Raw genomic sequence first — 20,370 nt, 5'->3', positions numbered from 1 at the left:
TTCCTGCTCTTGAATATCTGGTTGAACTACTTAAGCTTAATTTGTTAAACTCCGGTAAGTATCTAGCCCACATGATTTGACTCAGAGATTCTCTTTCGTCCACAGACAGTCATCTCAGGAGCAGAAAGAAAAGAGCTCCCAAATGCTAAATCTATTCAGGGGCTCTCAAGAACAATGGAATATCATCCTGATTTAGAAAATTTGGATGAAGATGGATATACTCAATTACACTTCGACTCTCGAAGCAATACCAGGATAGCTGTTGTTTCAGAGAAAGGTATATATATATGTTTTTTCTAATGTGTGCCTTTAGCTCTCCCGTTTGAAAAGATCTAAGGGGAGGCTGGGCATGGTGGCTCACACCTGTAATCCCAGCACTTTGGGAGGCCAAGGCGGGTGGATTGACTGAGGTCAGGAGTTCGAGGCCAGCTTGGCTAACGTGGTGAAACTCTGTCTCTACTAAAAATACAAAAATTAGCCGGGCATGGTGGTGCACGCCTGTAGTTCCAGGTACTTGGGAGGCTGAGGTGGGAGAATCACTTGAACCTGGGAGGTGGAGGTTGCAGTGAGCCAAGATCATGCCAATGCACTCCAGCCTGGGTGGCAGAGCAAGACTCCATCTCTGAAAAAAAATAAAAATAAAAACAAACAAAAAAACAAAACAAAAAGATATAAGGGGAGAAAATTTGAGAGGCTCATGATGTGTACATTTTTATGGATATACTTTTAAAGGCTTCAGATGTCACTGAAGATAAATTGAATGCACCCTAAACCTTTTTTCATGAAAATTATTCAGTGACCAATTATTAGTGTTTAAATTAATTATGTCTGATGGCAGAAAATAGAATTTCTCTTTTCTATAGATATAGACATTTCATCAGTGAGGAATTGGTAATAAGTGGGATAATGCACAAAGATAAAGGATTTCTGTATGAGTGACTTGTTGCTTGTTTGATAGAAAGGCTAGATTATCGAATGGAGGCCAGGAAACTTAAAGAAGTATATATATGAACAACATTTTTTTTTTGTGGTAAGAGATTAATTTAAATTGTTTTTAAACAAAAAACAATTATTGGTATACCAGTGATGGAAAATATATGAACATATGGTAGATAAAAACATCCCACCAGCAGGACATGAGTCTTAAACAAAGTGTAAATGAAATGAAATAGAAAGAAGGGCATTGGAGGATCTCTGTATTCATAGAATGGGTGATTTAGCCTACTCTACGATTCTCCTATGTGACAGTTCTATGAAATGTCCTGACAGCTTAGTCACAGTGGAAAGCAGAAATACATTCTGGTTATGGCAATGTTCACACAAAATTAGTTCCCTATTATCTTTGAGAGAGAGAGATCATTTGTCGGTTTTGACACCAGAGTTTGCTTTCTTCTGCTTTCTGGTTATTCACACTGCACAAATATTTTCCTCTCAGCACTGATGTAATTCTTTTCTTGGGCAACCTATTGAGGAAGCGTGGAAAAAGTGGATGAGGCAAGAGGTAGGGAGACATGCGCATGTTTATGCATATGTGTAGGCAAACGGTATCCTGTAACAACACACCTATCATGTGCTAGCAGTCTCTAAACAAGGTGCTTTTATATGTGTTAGCTCGTTTAATTCCCACAATAATCCTTTGAGATATTATTACCCCAGTTTCACAAAGAGGAATAAAAAACAACAAAGGGAGTAATTTGCCCAGGGTCATGCAACAAACATATGAAAAGGGAAAATTACCCTTAGTAATCAGTGCTATCTCCCCAACATTAAGCTATTTCCTCTAAGAATCAGTGGGATTTCAGGAATCCTACTAATGTCAAGACCTGTAGATGTCAATGTGGAACTGAAATTAGGAGCATACAGTTATCAAGCCAATGTGCCGAAATTACAATTCCAGCAATTGAAGAAGAAGGTATCCTTACTGGTGGAGAAGCACAGCGAATCCTAGGTGACCAGGTAACCTAGGCAGTGATTAATAATTCACTTAAAAATTTGCCAGTATTTTTTGTTGTTGTTGTTGTTGTTGTGTGTGTGTGTGTGTGTGTGTGTGTGTGTGTTTTAACAGGGTATCACTCTTTTGCCTATGCTGCTCTGGAATTCCTAGGCTCAAGTGATCCTCCTGCCACAGCCTCCAGAGTAGCTGGGACTACAGGAGCTCACCACAATGCCCAGCTAATTAAATTTTTTTTTCTTTCTTTCTTTTTCTTTTTTTTTTTTTTGGTAGGGACAGGGTCTCCTTGTGTTGCCCAGGCTGGTCTTGAGCTTCTGGCCTCAAGCAATCCTCCTACCTCAGTCTCCCTTCTAGGATTACAGGTGTGAGCCACCGTGCAAGGCCAGATTTTTGATGAACTGTAGAATTAAACTGCCCCACCATCCGTCATTCTCTTTCTTTATTCCATTTCTGCCCCCTCTGGCTCCTCAGGATCGTGTGCTGCATCTCCTCCTTGGCGCCTCATTGCTGTAATTTTGGGAATCCTATGCTTGGTAATACTGGTGATAGCTGTGGTCCTGGGTACCATGGGTGAGTATTTGGTGGAGGAGATTAACAACAGACAATTTAGTAAGCAATTATTATGTGCCAGGCACTCTTTTAAGGGCTTGACATGCATAATCTACTTTAATTTGTATATAATCTGGTTTTATCTGTATTGGGTTGGTGCTGTTAATGCCCATTTCACTTATAAAGGGTGTGAGAGACTGAGAGGTTATTTTACCTTTCCAGGGTTATAAGCTAGTTAGTGGTGGGACCATGATTAGAAATTTGGGTGATCTGTCTAAAAAACTCATACTCTTAACTACATTGCTCTCCTACCTCCCTTGCATAGCTGGTTTCAAAGCTGTGGAATTCAAAGGATAAATTAATGAAGAAAACAAGCGGAGCTGAAGAAGAAAGTACAATATGGTGCTGTCTTCCTAATGAAATAAATTCACTAAATGGACATTAAGCTATTTTTATGATTCACATTATTTAAGGAAATTATTTCCGATCTTTAATATAAACACCTTTGAATACACCAGAAATTTCCTGAGGCACTTGGTCTTAAGTCGATATTTTGTAATGGATTAATTTTTTTTTAGATTTTATATCACATGCAATCTGTTGTCAGTCACCTTCAGAGAGTCTTCATGACATTCCTTAATTAGTCAAATGTTTATTGAGTGCATTCTATGTTATAGGTACTGGGCAGTTTCTCAAGGATCTCTCATTTTTAAATAACAGAAGAAAGGTGAAAGATGTTGCTATTTCAAATCTGTCATGGGTCCAATTGACTCTATGACATTTGCCTCTTGCTGCCTCCCTCATTCTATTTCTTCTTCTCCACCTTCTTTTTTCTTTTCTTTTCTTTTTTTTTACTATACCTCCTTTATAAAAGTTATGTATTTCTTTTCATCTATTCTATCAACCGTCTTTGTCTCTCCACAGCAATATATCATCTATTTATCATTAATCAATAATGTATTCTTTTATTCCAATAACATTTGGGTTTTGGGATTTTAATTTTCAAACACAGCAGAATGACGTTTTTTCTGTCACTATTATTATTGTTGGTATGTGAAGCTATTTGGAGATCCAATTCAGGAAGCAACACATTGGAGAATGGCTACTTTCCATCAAGAAATAAAGAGAACCACAGTCAACCCACACAATCATCTTTAGAAGACAGTGTGACTCCTACCAAAGCTGTCAAAACCACAGGCAAGGGCATAGTTAAAGGACGGAATCTTGACTCAAGAGGGTTAATTCTTGGTGCTGATGCCTGGGGCAGGGGTGTAAAGAAAAACACTTAGATTCAATGATTGTAAATTTAAGGCAAATACACATATTAGTATTACCTTAGTGTAATGTATCCCTGTCATATATACAATAAGGTGAAATTATAAGTACCCTATGCAGTTGGCTGGACAGTTCTAAATTGGACTTTATTAATTTTTAAAATCAGTAACTGATTTATCACTGGCTATGTGCTTAGATCTACAGGAGATCATATAATTTGATACAAATAAAAGTGTTCTCTCCCCTTACAGAATTGACATTTTAAATGCGATACAGTTAGAGTAGGAAATATGACATTAGAAAGGAAGAATGACAGGGAGAAAGGAAAGAAGGGAAAATGTTGCCAAGAATAAGGAAGCTATATTAAAAATATACAAAAGAGGTAGACCGAATACACATGTCCCTGAAAACTCATCAAATTTGTTTAACCATACAATTTCATTTACTTAATTACAATTCTATACACACTTGACTTTTACTTCTAATTGCATCATAATTGACTATGACTTAATGTTTTCACTTCAATTTTTCATCTCTGGACCCATACCTTCTCACTATTTTTATTAAGTAGCTAATAATATATAACAGAGATAGTGTGTAATATGAATAATTGACCTATACTTTTCTCACTTGGAAAGTCACATTATGAAGTAGATCTTACATCATAAAATAAGAAGCAATATGAAATTGCTGTGTACCTCAATGATTGATTGTGAGTGGACTTATTTTAAGGAGTTATTAAGGAGAAAGGTAGTTTTGAGCTGAATTAGAAGGAATAGAAGACAAGTGAAGAAAAAAAGGATGGTTGGCTGCCTAAAATACTATTTATAGCTAGTTCGTTTTTAAATTTTAAATGAATAGGAAGATTTTAATGTATTCTCATCTGTAAAATCATATCCCTATAGTTCGAATTGACAATGAAATATAAAAATGGCAACTCATTGGTTATTTCATAAGTGTCCTTAAGATGAATGGTGTTCACACTAAAAGAGTGAATTGGTATGCTATGAACCTCATGGTACTAATCTTTTATTTCCAGGGGTTCTTTCCAGCCCTTGTCCTCCTAATTGGATTATATATGAGAAGAGCTGTTATCTATTCAGCATGTCACTAAATTCCTGGGATGGAAGTAAAAGACAATGCTCGCAACTGGGCTCTAATCTCCTAAAGATAGACAGCTCAAATGAATTGGTAAGTGTAGACTTCTGTTATAATTATCTGTGGTGTGTATCCAGAAGGAAGATAGAGGGAGATTCCAGGTAATGACAATTTTTCCTAAAATGAAGTCTTTTTTTTTTTTTTTTTTTTTTTTTTTTGAGGCAGTCTCACTCTGCTGCCCAAGCTAGAGTGCAGTGAAGCCTCGACATCCCAGGCTCAAGTGATCCTCCCACCTCAGCTTCCTGAGTAGTTAGGACTACAGGGTGCACCACCACACTCGTCTAATTTTTTTTGTATTTTTCATAGAGACGAGGTTTCTCCATATCATCTGGGCTGGTCTCAAAATCCTGGGCACAAGCGATCTGCCTACCTCGATCTCCCAGTGTTGGGATTACAGGTGTAAGCCACCACACTTGGCCAAAATTCATTTTTAATATCTCTATAATTATAATCATAGCATGCCTTAAGCACATAAAGTGCATAGTATATGCTTTTATTTTTAACTAATTTAAAAAACTGTGTTTCGCCTTAAAACAAATCCTTTCAAACATACTCCATGTATGCATGACTACAATAATCAGGACACTACCCATTTTTGTGAGTTTGTATTTCAATTTTTAAATATGGTGGAAGTAAAGTAGAAAATTCTTCTCCTTGTCATCATAATTATCAAGAAAAATGGCAACAAAGATAATATATGTTTAGAAATTATTTACTCTTTGCAAGATACTGGGAAAGGCAAAGAGGGTTAAAACATAACCCTGCTATCACAGGACACATATAATCTTTTAAGTAAAAAAAAAGCAACTCAGCAGCTATTAAAAGTTAAATATCTGGCATTAGCAATAAATGCTATAGGAGTTTAAAGAGATCCCCGTGTTCCTAAGAAGTTTTCAGAAAAAGTGGCACTTATAACACATCATGAATGAAGGGTAGAGCTTCAATGAGGTAAGATAAGGGGTTAATAGGAAAAATTCTATGTTATAAATCCAAACCAGTCTATAACTTCTACACCTACTTTCACTATTCTTATTTTGTTTTTGTTTCTGTAATGTCTTACCCAGTAGTAATAATTTATATTAAAGTTAATGGAACTAGATATATGGCAAAGAAAGAGTATTGGATTACAAGTCTATCTGACTTTTAGGCCAGCCTATAATTGAAAATAAATTGTTATAGATTTGTAAACAATTCAGATATCTTCACTGAACCTCAGATTACATATTCATAAAATATACAGTTGGACTAAATTATTTTTAAGTTGTTACCTAACTCTGAGAAGTACTTCTTAACAAAAGTAGCATCAATTTATTTCTTCAATTGGAGGAGAAGACAATGGCTAATCATCCATGAAAACTGCCTAGGGGGACTGTCATCTGGGATTTTGTCAGATAGGTTGAATGGAGGCAGTACAGTCCTCACATTACAAATCTATTCTTTTGGAAAATTAAATGATAATTACTTTAAATAAATAAGATAGGCCTTTTGAGACATTCAATGACATTCAAAAATTGGCACTTCTCTCTAGGTTGATGTCAGGTTAGGCATGCATTCTTTACCAAAGTGATTCAATCAGTTGTCTTTTTCTCAGCGTCCATGATAATAGTTTCTTTCTCTCTCTCTCTCTTTATTATATATTTGTATATGTTTCATTACAGGGATTTATAGTAAAACAAGTGTCTTCCCAACCTGATAATTCATTTTGGATAGGCCTTTCTCGGCCCCAGACTGAGGTACCATGGCTCTGGGAGGATGGATCAACATTCTCTTCTAACTTGTAAGTGTTTGGAGAGACAATGCTTCATCCTTTTTCTCAGAGAGGTTTCCATCTCATCTATGAAAACCTCTGTCAAGCAGCTAAGAACCTGATTTGCTCACCATATATGAGAAAGAGAGGGAGAAAGATATAGAAGAGGAAGAGTGAACTAGGACAAGAGGAGAAAGATGAGGAGGACCTTAGAGTGAAAAAGAGTGAGGCCATCTAGTAGCATCAACACAGATATTCTTCTGGTTTTCTTACCAGGGAGGCATCGACATGTTTGAAGTTGTCCAGGCAAGGAGCAGTCACTGTCAGTCAGTGTAACCCCCTGGTTAAGAGCATGGGTTTTGAAGCCAGGCCTCAGTTTGGGTTAATGATTACCCCACTCACTGATTGTGTGACACTGGAGATAAGTCACTTTTCCTCTCTGAGTCCCATTTTCCATAAACAAGAATAGAAAGGTGCTCTTGGCCGGGTGTGGTGGCTCACACCCGTAATCCCAGCACTTTGGGAGGCCCAGGTGGGCGGATCAATTGAGGTCAGGAGTTTGAGACCAGCCTGACCAACATGGTGAAACCCCACCTCCACTAAAAAATTAGCCGGGTGTGGTGGCATTGCCTGAAATCCCAGCTACTCAGGAGGCTGAGGCAGAATTGCTTGGACCTGGGAGACAGAGGTTGCAGTGAGCTGAGATTGCACCATTGCACTCCAGCCTGGATGACAGAGTGAGACTCCAGTGAGACTCCAACTCAAAAAAAAAAAAAAAGAAAAAAAGAAAGAGTGCTTTCCTCTTAGAATTGTGAGATGGGTATAAAAGTAAAATAATTTAGCATGGTGTCTTGTACATAGTTAATGTGTGAGACTTATTATTAAGTTAAAAAGCAACCACATTTTCACATTTTGCATTTTAGAAAGATATTTTAAACGTATTTCACATTTGCCTGATGATACATTATTCCTTATTATGTGGTTTCTGTCACTGCTGTTGTCATTCATTTGCTTTTTAATATCTGCAGAATATGAAATATGTCTCTTTTAACTTCTTATTATTAGTGTGTGTGTGTGCACACCTGTGTGTGTTTTTTCATCTGTCTCAGTAGGAGTACCGTTCAATTTGGTTTTTCAAAGAAAGTAACTTTTGACTTTGTTGACTCTCTTTTTATTATTTCTTTCATTAACTTTTATTCTAATCTGTATTACTTCCTTCCATCTAATTTATTTTTATTTTATTTTGTTTTATTTTTTGAGACAGAGTCTCGCTCTGTCGCCCAGGCTGGAGTGCAGTGGTGCGATCTCGGCTCACTGCCAGCTCCGCCTCCCGGGTTCACGCCATTCTCCTGCCTCAGCCTCCTGAGTAGCTGGGACTACAGGCGCTCACCACCATGCCCGGCTAATTTTTTGTATGTTTAGTAGAGACAGGGTTTCACCGTGTTAGCCAGGATGGTCTCGATCTCCTGACCTAATTTATTTGTTTTAAATTTGCTATTCCATCTCAAACTTCTCGTATTGGCTGCTTGCCTCATGAATTTAAGCCTTCCTTTATCTCAAGTATGTAGACTTAAGGCTATAATTTTAATGTATTTTCATTGTCTTTCAGTTCAAAATACTTTCTGATTTCCACTGTAAGCTGCTCTTTGACCCAGGAGTTATTTAGAAATGCATTTCTTAATTTACAAACATATGTGTTTCTGGTTATCTCTTTGTTTTAGGTTTCAGGCTTAGTTCCACTGTGATCAGAGAACATGCTCCACGTGCTTGTAGTTCTGTGATTTTTACGTGCTTCTTCCTCTTTCCATATGAAAAGAATTGTGTTGAAATCTTCTGCTGCGATTCTACTTACAGTTCTGTAAACATTTTATTCGATGTGTTGAAGCCGTCTTATCAGGCACATAAAGATTTAGAATTGTTACTTTTTTTCCCCTTTCTTTCCTCCTTTTTGGATGATTTAACACTTTTTCTTATTCTGTTTTTTTTGTTGTTGTTGTTCATTTGGAATGTGCTCTTTCATGTCTTTTACATCTCTTTTACTAATCTTTTAGTAGTTGTTCTAGGAATTACACATGTACACTTCACTCATCAAAGACTAATATTAACTGACATTTTTATGTTCTTCCTGACCAATATAAAAATCATAGAGCATTCCTTTACTCTGTTGACTCTCTCCTCAATTTATATGCTATTATATTAATGTATTTATCTTTATTTATTTATTTTTATTTTATCGCCCAGGCTGGAGTGCAGTGGGGCAATCTTGGCTCACTGCAACCTCTGCCTCCTGGGTTCAAGCGATTCTCCCACCTCAGCCTCCTGAGTAGCTGGGACTACAGCTACGCGTCATCAGCTGGGTGTGGTGGCGGACACCTGTAATCCCAGCTACTCGGAGGTTGAGGCACCAGAATTGCTTCAACCCGGGAGACGGAGGTTGCAGTGAGCCGAGATCGCGCCACTGCACTCCAGCCTGGGTGACTGAGCCAGACTCAGTATTTGAAAAAAAAAAAGAAAAAAGAAAAAAAGTGGCCCTTGGGCCGGGCGCGGGGACTCACGCCTATAATCCCAGCACTTTGGGAGGCCGAGGCAGGCGGATCACTTGAGCTCAGGAGTTCGATACCAGCCTGGCCAAAATGGTGAAACCCCATCTCTACAAAAAAAAAAAAAAAAAAAAAGATATAAAAATTAGACAGACAAGGTGGCGCACAGATTTATGCAGTTAGTATTCATTTCAATTTGCCCACATATTTATGATTTTAGTTGTTTATTTCTTTCTTCCTTTCCAACTGTACATTACAGGTATTTTTTCTTAAGACTGATATTTCCAGTAAGTATAGAATTAGAGGTTTGTTGTTTTTCCTCTCAGCCACTCAAATATATTATTCCACTGTTTTCTATTTTTTATTGTTGTTTTTGAGAGGTCGTCTGTTTGAAGGTAATATATGTTTTAAAACTAATGTGTTTACTCAGCACTGAAAAATTCTCAGCCATACTTGCTTCATATTTTGCTTTTCCCCATCTTTTTTCCCTTCTCCTGGAATCCCAGTTACATTCATTACAGACCCATTGACACCATCCTATATGTTTCTTTTGCTTTTTCCTGTGTTTTCATTCTTTTTTAGCTTTTTGCTCCAATCTATGTAATAACCTTTCACATATCTTCCGGTTCATCTATTTTTTCTCACCTGTGGCTAATCTACCGTTAAAAGCCTCTATTAAGTCTTTTATTTTGTTTGGTGACATTTTCAGTTTTATAATTTTAGTTTAGTTCTTTCTCAAATCTATTATTTCAACACGTATACTTCTACTTTTTCTTCCAACATTCTTAGTATTGTCTTCTAACTTTCAGAATACACTAACCATAGTTGTTTTAGCTTGTGTCTGATAATTCCAATTTTCTATATGTATCTGTTTCTGTTTTTTTTTTTTTTTTTACTATTTTTCTTTTGTGTTGATTAGTTTTCTCTTATGTCAGATTGCTTTTTATAGGGTTGTTAACATTTTATCTTAAAATCTTTGTAGAATTAATTTGAAGTGTTTTTTCATTTGCCTCTGTTCTCACCACCAGGTCTGTTCACCCAATAGTGTGAACAGTACAAACTGCTGAGCATAATCACTTAACTGTTTTACTTCTACTAGGCTAAGTACAGTGAATTTATTAACAATCAGCCAAATGTATTTTCTACTTTCTTATAGCACTTGTTTGTCTTGAGTTTTCTCTTGCTATTTTAAATGTATGACTAGAGGACTCTTTCTATAATCACAAGTGGGCCCAAGTTAACATTTTCATATGTTACTACTCTTTGGTTTTCCGGGTGGCATTTATTTAATCTAGCTGTGTCTATGCCCCCAAAACACTTAGAGGTCAAGGAAAATTTTTAAGGAATAATGCTGGTCAGAGTTCTCCCTGAGGTCTGAATCTAAGTAGTTAATCTTAGCCTTAGTCATCGCTAAAGCAAAGTTTTCTCAATCTTCCAACCTCAGGGTCAAGAGGGAGAGATACATAACCAGGACAAAGAGTGCCAAGTCATAGCTTTTGCACTGAGGCTCAGTGATGCTCTTTGAGCTTGACTCATTAACACTGCTACTTAAGGAGACTGAAGACCAAACTGAACAGGACCATGCCTGCATTTAGCAGTGTTGATTTCCATAACTGTCAAGCATTGTATTATAATGTAATTCTGCTTCCAGGATACATTAAAATATACAGAGTTGTTTGCGCTGCCTTTAAATGGCCTGGGCATCTCTGATTCTCTTTTTAGTTCTAGATCCCTTTTAGCATTAATGCTTCTGCTTGGTCTACTCATTAAGTATATCCAGTAATAATTTAATTAAACTGTTACTTGATTTGATAAAGAAACATTTAAGTAATAGGCTGAAAGATATATAAAGAACTTTTTATAGAATATTAAATGATTTTTCTTCTTTGTCAGGAACTTTTTTTACGTTTATGCAGCTAGTAGCATTTCTTGAAAAAAAGTTAAGTCATTTTTCTGCCTTAATAATGGAGACTATTCATTTAACCACTTGAGATTCACAACAATTTAAGCCTCCTTTTCCAATAATAGAAACACTTCAGAACTCTTTTCACCAATATCCTTACTAATTTATTTGTGTGCCATGTAGACAATATTCCTTAACATTTGTTCTAATTACCTCACTGAATTCTATTTTAACAGATTTCAGATCAGAACCACAGCTACCCAAGAAAACCCATCTCCAGATTGTGTATGGATTCATGTGTCAGTCATTTATGACCAACTGTGTAGTGTGCCCTCATATAGTATTTGTGAGAAGAAGTTTTCAATGTAAGGGGAAGAGTGGAGAAGGAGAGAGAAATATGTAAGGTAGTAAGGAGGACAGAAAACAGAACAGAAAAGAGTAACAGCTGAGGTCAAGATAAATGCAGAAAATGTTTAGAGAGCTTGGCAAACTGTAATCTTAACCAAGAAATTGAAGGGAGAGGCTGTGATTTCTGTATTTGTCGACCTACAGGTAGGCTAGTATTATTTTTCTAGTTAGTAGATCCCTAGACATGGAATCAGGGCAGCCAAGCTTGAATTTTTATTTTTTATTTATTTATTTTTTTGAGATAGGGTCTCACTTTGTTACCCAGGCTGGAGTGCAGTGGCACAATCTCGACTCACTGCAGCTATCTCTCGCCTCAGCCCCTCAAGTAGCTGGGACTACAGGTGCATGCCACCATGCCAGGCTAATTTTTGGTGTTTTTTGTAGAGACTGGGTTTTGCCATGTTGACCAAGCTGGTCTCTAACTCCTGGGCTTAAGTGATCTGCCCGCCTTGGCCTCCCAAAGTGCTGGGATTACAGATGTGAGCCCCACACCTGGCCCCAAGCTTGAATTTTCATTCTGCCATTGACTTGGCATTTACCTTGGGTAAGCCATAAGCGAATCTTAATTTCTGGCTCTATCAGAGTTGTTTCATGCTCAACAATGCCATTGAAGTGCATGGTGTGTTGCCACGATTTGACCCTCAACTTCTAGCAGTATATCAGTTATGAACTGAGGGTGAAATATATTTCTGAATAGCTAAATGAAGAAATGGGAAAAAATCTTCACCACAGTCAGAGCAATTTTATTATTTTCATCAGTATGATCATAATTATGATTATCATCTTTAAAAAGCAGGAACTCCTACTTTTTCTTTATCAATTAAATAGCTCAGAGAGTACGTCTGCCATATCTCTAACAGAATCTTTTTTTTTTTTTTTTTTTTTTGAGACGGAGTTTCGCTCTTGTTGCCCAGGCTGGAGTGCAACAGCACGATCTCGGCTCACCGCAACCTCCGCCTCCTGGGTTCAAGCGATTCTCCTGCCTCAGCCTCCCACGTAGCTGGGATTACAGTCATGCACCACCACACCTGGCTAATTTTGTATTTTTTTAGTAGAGACAGGGTTTCTCCATGTCGGTCAGGGTAGTCCCGAACTCCTGACCTCAGGTGATCTGCCTGCCTCAGCCTCCCAAGTGCTGGGATTACAGGCGTGAGCCACTGCACCCAGCCTAGAATCTTGTATAATATGTAATTGTAGGGAAACTGCTCTCATAGGAAAGTTTTCTGCTTTTTAAATACAAAAATACATAAAAATACATAAAATCTGATGATGAATATAAAAAAGTAACCAATCTCATTGGAACAAGTATTAACATTTTGGAATATGTTTTATTAGTTTTGTGATGTACTGTTTTACAATTTTTACCATTTTTTCAGTAATTACTGTAAAATGGTATTGTTGGAATGAAACTATATTTCCTCATGTGCTGATTTGTCTTATTTTTTCGTACTTTCCCACTGGTGCTATTTTTATTTCCAATGGATATTTCTGTATTACTAGGGAGGCATTTACAGTCCTCTAATGTTGATTAATATGTGAAAAGAAATTGTACACATTTTACTAAATTATTCAGTTTAAAATGGATGATTTTGTGTTATGTGGATTTCATTTCAATAAAAAAAAAAACTCTTATCGAAAAACCCGTGGCCTCTAAATTATGTGCCTGTGTGTCACAATCACTATCACAATTTGCCCTCTCCCCAAAAATGATGATGAATTTGGTATGGGTGGAGTGGATATTTATAGTAGATATTTTGATATTAAAGTATTAATTTGCGATCTTAAAAATTTTAAAAACCTAAGAGAAGATAAAGATTTTTGTGAGGTTTACTATTGTTGTTTAATATGCAAATTTGTTTTCATTACTTAAAAAAATGTAGAAAGGGAAGAGATGGGTGCAGCAAACCACCATGGCACATATATACCTATGTAACAAATCTGCACGTTCTGCACGTGTATCCCAGAACTTAAAGTACAATTAAAAATACATACATAAATAAATAAATGATGTAATGTATAATAAACATAAAAAAGAAAGGGAAGAGATAGATCAGGCTGAGAACATGACGAGTATGGTTAACTGTTTTAAGTAGTTAAAGCATAGGATGGAGTTTGGAAGAGATATCTAGTATTTTAATTTTGGTTTTGTTTTGATTCATTCCTCCTGGGTCCCCAGGACATAGTGGATGAGTCCAAGAAATTATGGTAATCAAGGTAAATAACTGGATGCTGAAGATCCAGCTGTACTAATCTAGTGAACAGACAGGCCAGGCAACCTAACCCATGACGTGGGTATCACGAAAGTGACGGTGTAAAGTAAGATTGCTCTACGTTGTGCAAGACATACAGTACCTGACCTGTTGAGACACGTTTATATCACAGCTTATATGGAAATATACGTTAATAAACAGAAAACGTCCACACTTTTCCAAGAGACAGAAAACATCCACACTTTTCCAAGAGACAGAAAACATCCACACTTTTCCAAGAGACAGAAAAGGTGAAATAGCTGCTAGCCGAACCTCAGTCTTAAAGTTAAATTCGAGATGAGTAATGGTCACACCAGAGGACATGCTGAGGGGCCACCATGTTCACTTGTTTGGCTTATAGCAATAATTTTTGAAGTAGTCTCTGAGCCTTCACCCTTGCCCTCTACAGTCTATTTTCAAACAAATCAGAGTGAGACCATTAAATTTAAATAAAATCATGTCGGTTCTCTACTTAAAATTCTCATCAACTTCTCATGTATCTCAGAGTAAAAACAAAACAACATAAAAAAGAAATACCTTTGTAATTATCTGTAAGACGCTACATATTCTGGCCCTCTTAACTTTGAGCTAATCTCCTACTTCCTTCATCTTTACTCACCGCACTCAGGACGCTGGCTTCTCTGTTGTTTCTCAACCATGTCACGTGCTTCCACCTCAAGGTATTGGTGATTCTTATCTGCTTTACCTGAATGATTCTTTTATTTTTTTGAGACGGAGTCTTGCTCTGTCGTCCAGGCTGGAGTGCAGTGGCGCCATCTCTGCTCACCGCAAGCTCCGCCTCCCGGGTTCCCGCCATTCTCCTACCTCAGCCTCCCGAGTAGCTGGGATTACAGGTGCCCGCCATCACGCTTGGCTAATTTGTTTTCGTATTTTTTAGTAGAGACGGAGTTTCACTGTGTTAGCCAGGATGTTCTGGATCTCCTGATCTCATGATCCGCCCGCCTCGGCCTCCCAAAGTGCTGGGATTACAGGCGTGAGCCACCGCGCCTGGCCTGAATGATTCTTACCAGACAAAGCTGCAGGGCCTGGCCTCTCACCTCGTTTCCATCTCTGCACAAACATGACCTTCTTAATGACGCTTACTCACATAACTACTTAAAGTTACCAACCCTTTTTCCCTACATTCTTCATCTCCCTTACCTCTGTTTATTTACCATAGCATTTATTATAGTCTAATATACTCTACTATTTACTTATTAGGTTGGTGCAAAATTGCGGTTTTTGCCATTGAAAGTATATAGGATAAAAGTAATGGCAAAAACCGCAATTACTTTTGCACCAGCATGATACTTATTCTCTTTCTTGTATATTGTCTTTCTCTTTCTTATATATCTGTTTCTTATATATCGTCTGAGGACCAACAGTCTGAGAATAGTACTTGCCATACAGTTGATAGTCAAAAATATTCTTTTTGAAAAAAAAATAAGCTTTTAAGGAAAAGTAGTATAAATGTTAATGTAGGTTGTTTATCAAAAATTATTAGGAATATACTTGAATAACTGAAGCTTGGGAAATAGTTCTAATTGCTATTTTATGAGAATCATAATTACAGGCACCTTCTAAGTGCCTTTTTTTCTGATCCTAGCTGTTGTAATTTTTAACACTGTATCTCTGTTTTATTCAATTATGGGCTTTACATAACTTCATCTTCACAATTTTGACTACCTTCTCTTTTATATGGCTCTCTGATATCCAACCCAATGCAAACAAACAAATAATTTTTGATTTCCTACTTCTTACAAGGCACTGTGCAAGAGGAAGATATTTTTATTTTTATTTATGTATTTTTTATTTCAATAGATTTTGGGGTACAAGACGTTTTTGGTTACATGGATGAATTATATAGTTTTGAATTCTGATTGTAATGCGCCTGTCACTCACCTGAGTAGTGTACATTGTACCCAATATGTAGTTTTTTTAATCCCTCCCCCTCCCTTTTCACCTCCTGCTTTTGAGTCATTATATCACTCTGTATGGATTTGCCTACTTACAGCTTAGCTTCCACTTGTAAGTCAGAGCATACAGTTTTGGTTTTCCATTCCTGAGTTACTTAGAATAATAGTCTCCAGCTCTAACCAAGGTGCTGCAAAAGACATTATTTCATTACTTTTTATGGCTGAGTGGTATTCCATGGTGTACATATACCACATTTTCTTTATCCACTCATTGGTTAATGGGCACTTAGGTTGGTCCCATATCTTTGCAATTGTGAATTCTGCTATTATAATCATACACGTGCAAGTGTCTTTTTCATATATAATGACTTATTTTGGGGTAGATACCCAGCAGCGGGATTGCTGGATTGAATGGTAGATCTATTTTTAGTTCTTTAAGGAATCTTCATACTGTTTTTCATAGAGGTTGTACTAATTTACATTGTATAAGCATTTCCTTTTTACCATATCCATGCCAACATCTGTTGTTTTTTTGACTTTTTAATAATGGCCATTATTGTAGGAGTAAGGTGGTATCTCATTGTGTGGTTTTAATTTGCATTTCCCTGATAATTAGTAATGTTGAGCATTGTTTCATATGTTTGTTGGCTGTTTGTATATCTTCTTTTGAGAAATGTCTATGTATGTCCCTTGCTCACTTTTTGATGGGATTATTATTTTTTTCTTGCTGATTTGTTTGAGATCCTAGTAGATTCTGGATATTAGTCCTTTATTGGATGCATATATGTTTGCAAATATTTTGTCTCATTCTGTGGGTTGTCTATTTACTCTGCTGATTATTTCTTTTGCTGTGCAGAAGCTTTTTAGTTTCATGAAGTTCCATTTATTTACTTTCATTTTTGTTGCATTTGCTTTTGGAGTATTAGTCATAAATTCTTTGCATAGGCTAATGTCCAGAAGAGTTTTTCTGATGTAATCTTCTGTGATTTTTATGGTTTCAGTTCTTAGATTTAAGTCTTTGATCCATCTTGAGTGATTTTTGTATAAGGTAAGAGATTGGGATCCAGTTTCATTCTTCTGCATGCGGATTACCAGTCTTTTCAGCACCATTTATTAAATAGGTTTATGTTTTTGTATGCTTCATCAAAGATCAGTTGGATGTTAAGTATTTGGCTTTATTTCTTTTTTGTGGGGGGGGGTTAAATTTTTATTTTAAATGCTTGGATAGCTTCAATATCCAGGTTGTGGCAAAATCAGGACACGTGTAAAATACCTTACATTAGATTCCCCAAAGGTACCAAAAAGTACAGTAAAATTAACACTTCCATTACAGGAAATGTATGACATAAATAATATAAAATGAAAAGGTGACACTGGTTTCCTGAGATACAATTTACTCTTTACAACCAGGGTCCACAGGACCAGGCTGCAGAGTGCGGCAGCAGGAAGCAGAGACTGCCATTTTGTTCTGGGGGACCTGGTACTAAAAATCAGCCCATAATGCCCCTCTGGCCTCTCAGACACCATACGCTGCCTAAATAACTAGAGTTCTGGAAATAGTAAACAAGAGAGTGATTTCCATGGGGGAAATTTTAAATAAATGCACATGGGGCAAGCCATAGAAAGTTTGTCAGGTTAAATTTGGTACATAATTGTGTTCACTCCATATCCAAACACAACATGTGTGCGGTCGGTTGGTCTCTCCTGCTGCTGCTTCAGTATGGCTTGTAGGTGTTCTGATGGCCACCATGTCACTGGCTCTTGCTGTAGTTTGTACTGCCCTGACCTCCACCTCCACCACCACCTCCGCTGCCTCGGTTCCCTCCGTTGTGGTTTCCACGGTCCCCAGAACCATACCGCTGCTGCCAATAAACTTCTTTGGGCTGGGCCACCGTGATCTCACGCTTACTTCCACTGATAGTATGGAACTTTTTCTCCAGAACTTTCTTCACAGGTTCTTCTTTTTTAAAGGTGATAAACACAAAACCTTGTCTTTTGTTCAACTTTGGATCCACTGGAATTTCAATGGCCTCGATCTCCCCAAACTCGCCAAAGTACTCCCTGATCTTTTCCTCAGTGGCTTCAGGATTCAGACCCTCGACGAAGATTTTCTTCACCGGGTCCTTCTTCATAGCCATGGCCTTTTTAGGGTCAATGACACGGACATCCAGCCTGTACTCCTGCTCTAGGACCTTCTCCACATTGGTTGCATCTTTGAACAGGATAAACCCAAACCCTCTTGCCCGTCCAATGTTGGGATCCATTTTTATTGTACAGTCAATGACCTCTCCAAATTTAGGGAAATAGCCTTTTAAATCTTTTTTGCTGGTATCCCAGCTCAGGCCACCAACGAGCATTTTTCCTGCGTCCTCCTCGTTCTTGCTGGCTTTGATCTGTTCGTCCTCGGCGATTTTTGATTTTGATTCCCGCTCGAGGGCGCTGCGGTCGCTCCGACGACTCGCCCTCGGGGCGGCCTCGGTTCTCGTTGGCGCCAGGCGTCTGCAAGGACATGATAGGCCGAGTCGCGGCGGCTACTCGCCCACTTGTCCCCACCCACCGGGGAAAGCGCCTTGGGCCCGGCTGTGCTCCAGCTCGCGCTGCTGAGGTCTGGCCTCCGCCAGCTGACGGAGCCGCTTCAACTGCAACTCCTCCTCCTCAGCCGCCGCCTCAGGGAACCCACCGACCCACAAACCAGCTCCCGCCGGGGCGGTGCCGCTGCCTCCTTTTGGTTTTCTGTTTTTGTTTTTGTTGTGTTTTTTGTTTTTGTTTTGTTTTGTTTTTGGAGATGGGATCTCGTTCTGTTGTCCAGGCTGGAGTGCAGTGACACAATCTCAGCTCACTGCTGCCTCCGCCTCCCAGGTTCAAGCGATTCTCCTGCCTCAGCCTCCTGAGTAGCTGGGATTACAGGTGTGCACCACCACATCCAGCTAATTTTTGTATTTTTAGTAGAGAAGGGGTTTCGCCATCTTGGCCCTGCTGGTCTCGAACTCCTGGCTTCAAGCGATCTGCCTGCTTCGGCCTCCCAAAGTGTTGGGATTACAAGTGTGAGCCATCTTGCCTGGACATTCGGCTTCATTTCTGAGTTCTCTTTTCCTATTCCATTGGTTCATGTGTCTACTTTTATAGCAGTACCATGCTGTTTTGGTAACTATAGACTTACAGTAAAATTTGAAGTCTAATTATGTGATGCCTCCAGATTTGTGCTTTGTGCTTAGGATTGCGTTGGCTATCCAAGCTCTTTTTTGGTTCCATATGAATTTTAGGATTGTTTTTTCTAGTTCTGTGAAAAAATGATGATGGTATTTTGATGGAAATTGCAATGAAGCTGCAGATCACTTTGGGCAGTATGGTCATTTTCACAATATTGTTTATTCCAATCCATGAGCATTGGATGTGTTTCAATTTGTGTCATCTATGATTTCTTTCAGCAGTGTTTTGTAGTTCTCCTTCTGGAGCTCTTTCACCTCCTCGGTTAAGTATATTCCTAGGTATTTATTTTTGCAGCTGTTGTGAAAGAGTTGAGTTATTGATTTGACTCTCAGCTTGGTTGTTATTGGTGTATAGCAGTGCTACTGAATTGTGTACATTGATTTTGTAACCTAAGAGTTTACTGAATTTGTTTATCAAGTCTAGGAGTCTTTCAGAGGGGTCTTCAGAGTTTTCTAAGTATACAGTCATATTGTTGGCAAAGAGTGACAGTTTGACGTCCTCTTTACCAATTTGGAGGCCTTTTATTTCTTTCTCTAGCCTGATTGCTCTGGCTAGGACTTCTAGTACCATGCTGAATAGAAATAATGAAAGTGGGTATCCTTGTCTTGTTATAGTTCTCAGGAGGAATGCTTTCAACTTTTCCCCTTCCGTATGATGTTGGCTGTGGCTTTGTCCTATGTGGCTTTTATTATTTTGAGGTAAGTCTTTTCTATGCTTAGTTTGTTGAGGGTTTTTATCATAAAGGAATGCAGGATTTTATTCAATGCTTTTTCTGCATCTATTGAGATGATTGTATGGTTTTTGTTTTTAATTCTAATTATGTGATGTATCACATTTACTGGCTTGCTTATGTTAAACCATCCCTGCATCCCTGGGATGAAACACACTTGATCATGATGTATTATCTTTTCATATATTTCTTTTTTTTTCTTTTTGAGACAGAGTCTCATTCTGTCATCCAGGCTGGAGTGCAGTGACATGATCTCAGCTCACTACAACCTCCACCTCCCGGGTTTGAGTGATTCTCCTGCCTCAGCCTCCCAAGTAGCTGGGACTACAGGCACGTGCCACCACACCTGGCTAATTACTGTATTTTTAGTAGAGATGGGGTTTTGCCGTGTTGGCTAGGCTGGTCTCAAACTCTTGACCTCAAGTGATCTGCCTGTCTCGGCCTTGCAAAGTGCTGGGATTACAGGCATGAGCCACTGCACCCAGCATCGTACTATCTTTTTGATTGGCTGTTGGATTCAGTTAGCTAGTATTTTGTTAAGGATTTTTACATCTATGTTCATCAGGGATATTGGTCTGTAGTACTGGTCTTTTTAAAATTATATTCTTTCCTGGTTTGGGTATCAGGGTGATATTGGCTTCATGGAATCATTTAGGGAGGATTCCCTGTTTTTCAGTTTCTGAATAGTTTCAGTAGGATTAGCATCAATTCTTTGAATTAATGATAGAATTCAG

The 20,370-nt window shown here is 38.1% G+C and overlaps 3 protein-coding genes across 9 annotated transcripts in view; 2 read left to right on the top strand and 1 right to left on the bottom strand.

The window, feature by feature from the left end:
• On the top strand, nucleotides 1–13,115 carry CLEC7A (C-type lectin domain containing 7A). 6 transcript variants are annotated; one of them, XM_528732.6, is made up of 6 exons: nucleotides 1–277; nucleotides 2,423–2,521; nucleotides 3,560–3,697; nucleotides 4,815–4,966; nucleotides 6,592–6,710; nucleotides 11,360–13,115. In XM_528732.6, exons 1-6 carry the CDS (start codon nucleotides 175–177, stop codon nucleotides 11,490–11,492), a joined length of 744 nt encoding a protein of 247 aa, XP_528732.2. In that variant the 5' UTR covers nucleotides 1–174; the 3' UTR covers nucleotides 11,493–13,115. The 6 variants fall into 6 exon arrangements, with proteins under 6 accessions (XP_528732.2, XP_001144825.1, XP_003313535.1 ...); XM_001144825.5 differs by lacking the exon at nucleotides 3,560–3,697; XM_003313487.6 differs by lacking the exon at nucleotides 6,592–6,710.
• Nucleotides 6,627–20,370, top strand: part of CLEC1A (C-type lectin domain family 1 member A) — a 53,717-nt gene continuing 39,973 nt past the window's right edge. The window contains exon 1 of one of the 2 annotated variants that reach the window (XM_016922962.4): nucleotides 6,627–6,710. The gene's annotated coding sequence lies outside the window, so the exon portion shown is untranslated. Of the gene's footprint in view, nucleotides 6,711–18,151; nucleotides 18,604–20,370 lie in introns of those variants that run through there. The other variant, XM_520737.7, reaches the window with a different exon arrangement.
• On the bottom strand, nucleotides 15,978–18,182 carry LOC473360 (heterogeneous nuclear ribonucleoprotein A/B-like). Its single transcript, XM_054663085.2, has one exon. The coding sequence runs from the start codon at nucleotides 18,051–18,053 to the stop codon at nucleotides 17,448–17,450; it is 606 nt and encodes a 201-aa protein (XP_054519060.1). The 5' UTR covers nucleotides 18,054–18,182; the 3' UTR covers nucleotides 15,978–17,447.

The sequence above is a fragment of the Pan troglodytes genome, chromosome 10 (genome assembly GCF_028858775.2).
Source record: "Pan troglodytes isolate AG18354 chromosome 10, NHGRI_mPanTro3-v2.0_pri, whole genome shotgun sequence".
Lineage (NCBI taxonomy): Eukaryota > Metazoa > Chordata > Mammalia > Primates > Hominidae > Pan > Pan troglodytes.
Note: the sequence above shows the minus strand (reverse complement) of the source record. Positions and strands in the feature narration are given on the sequence as shown.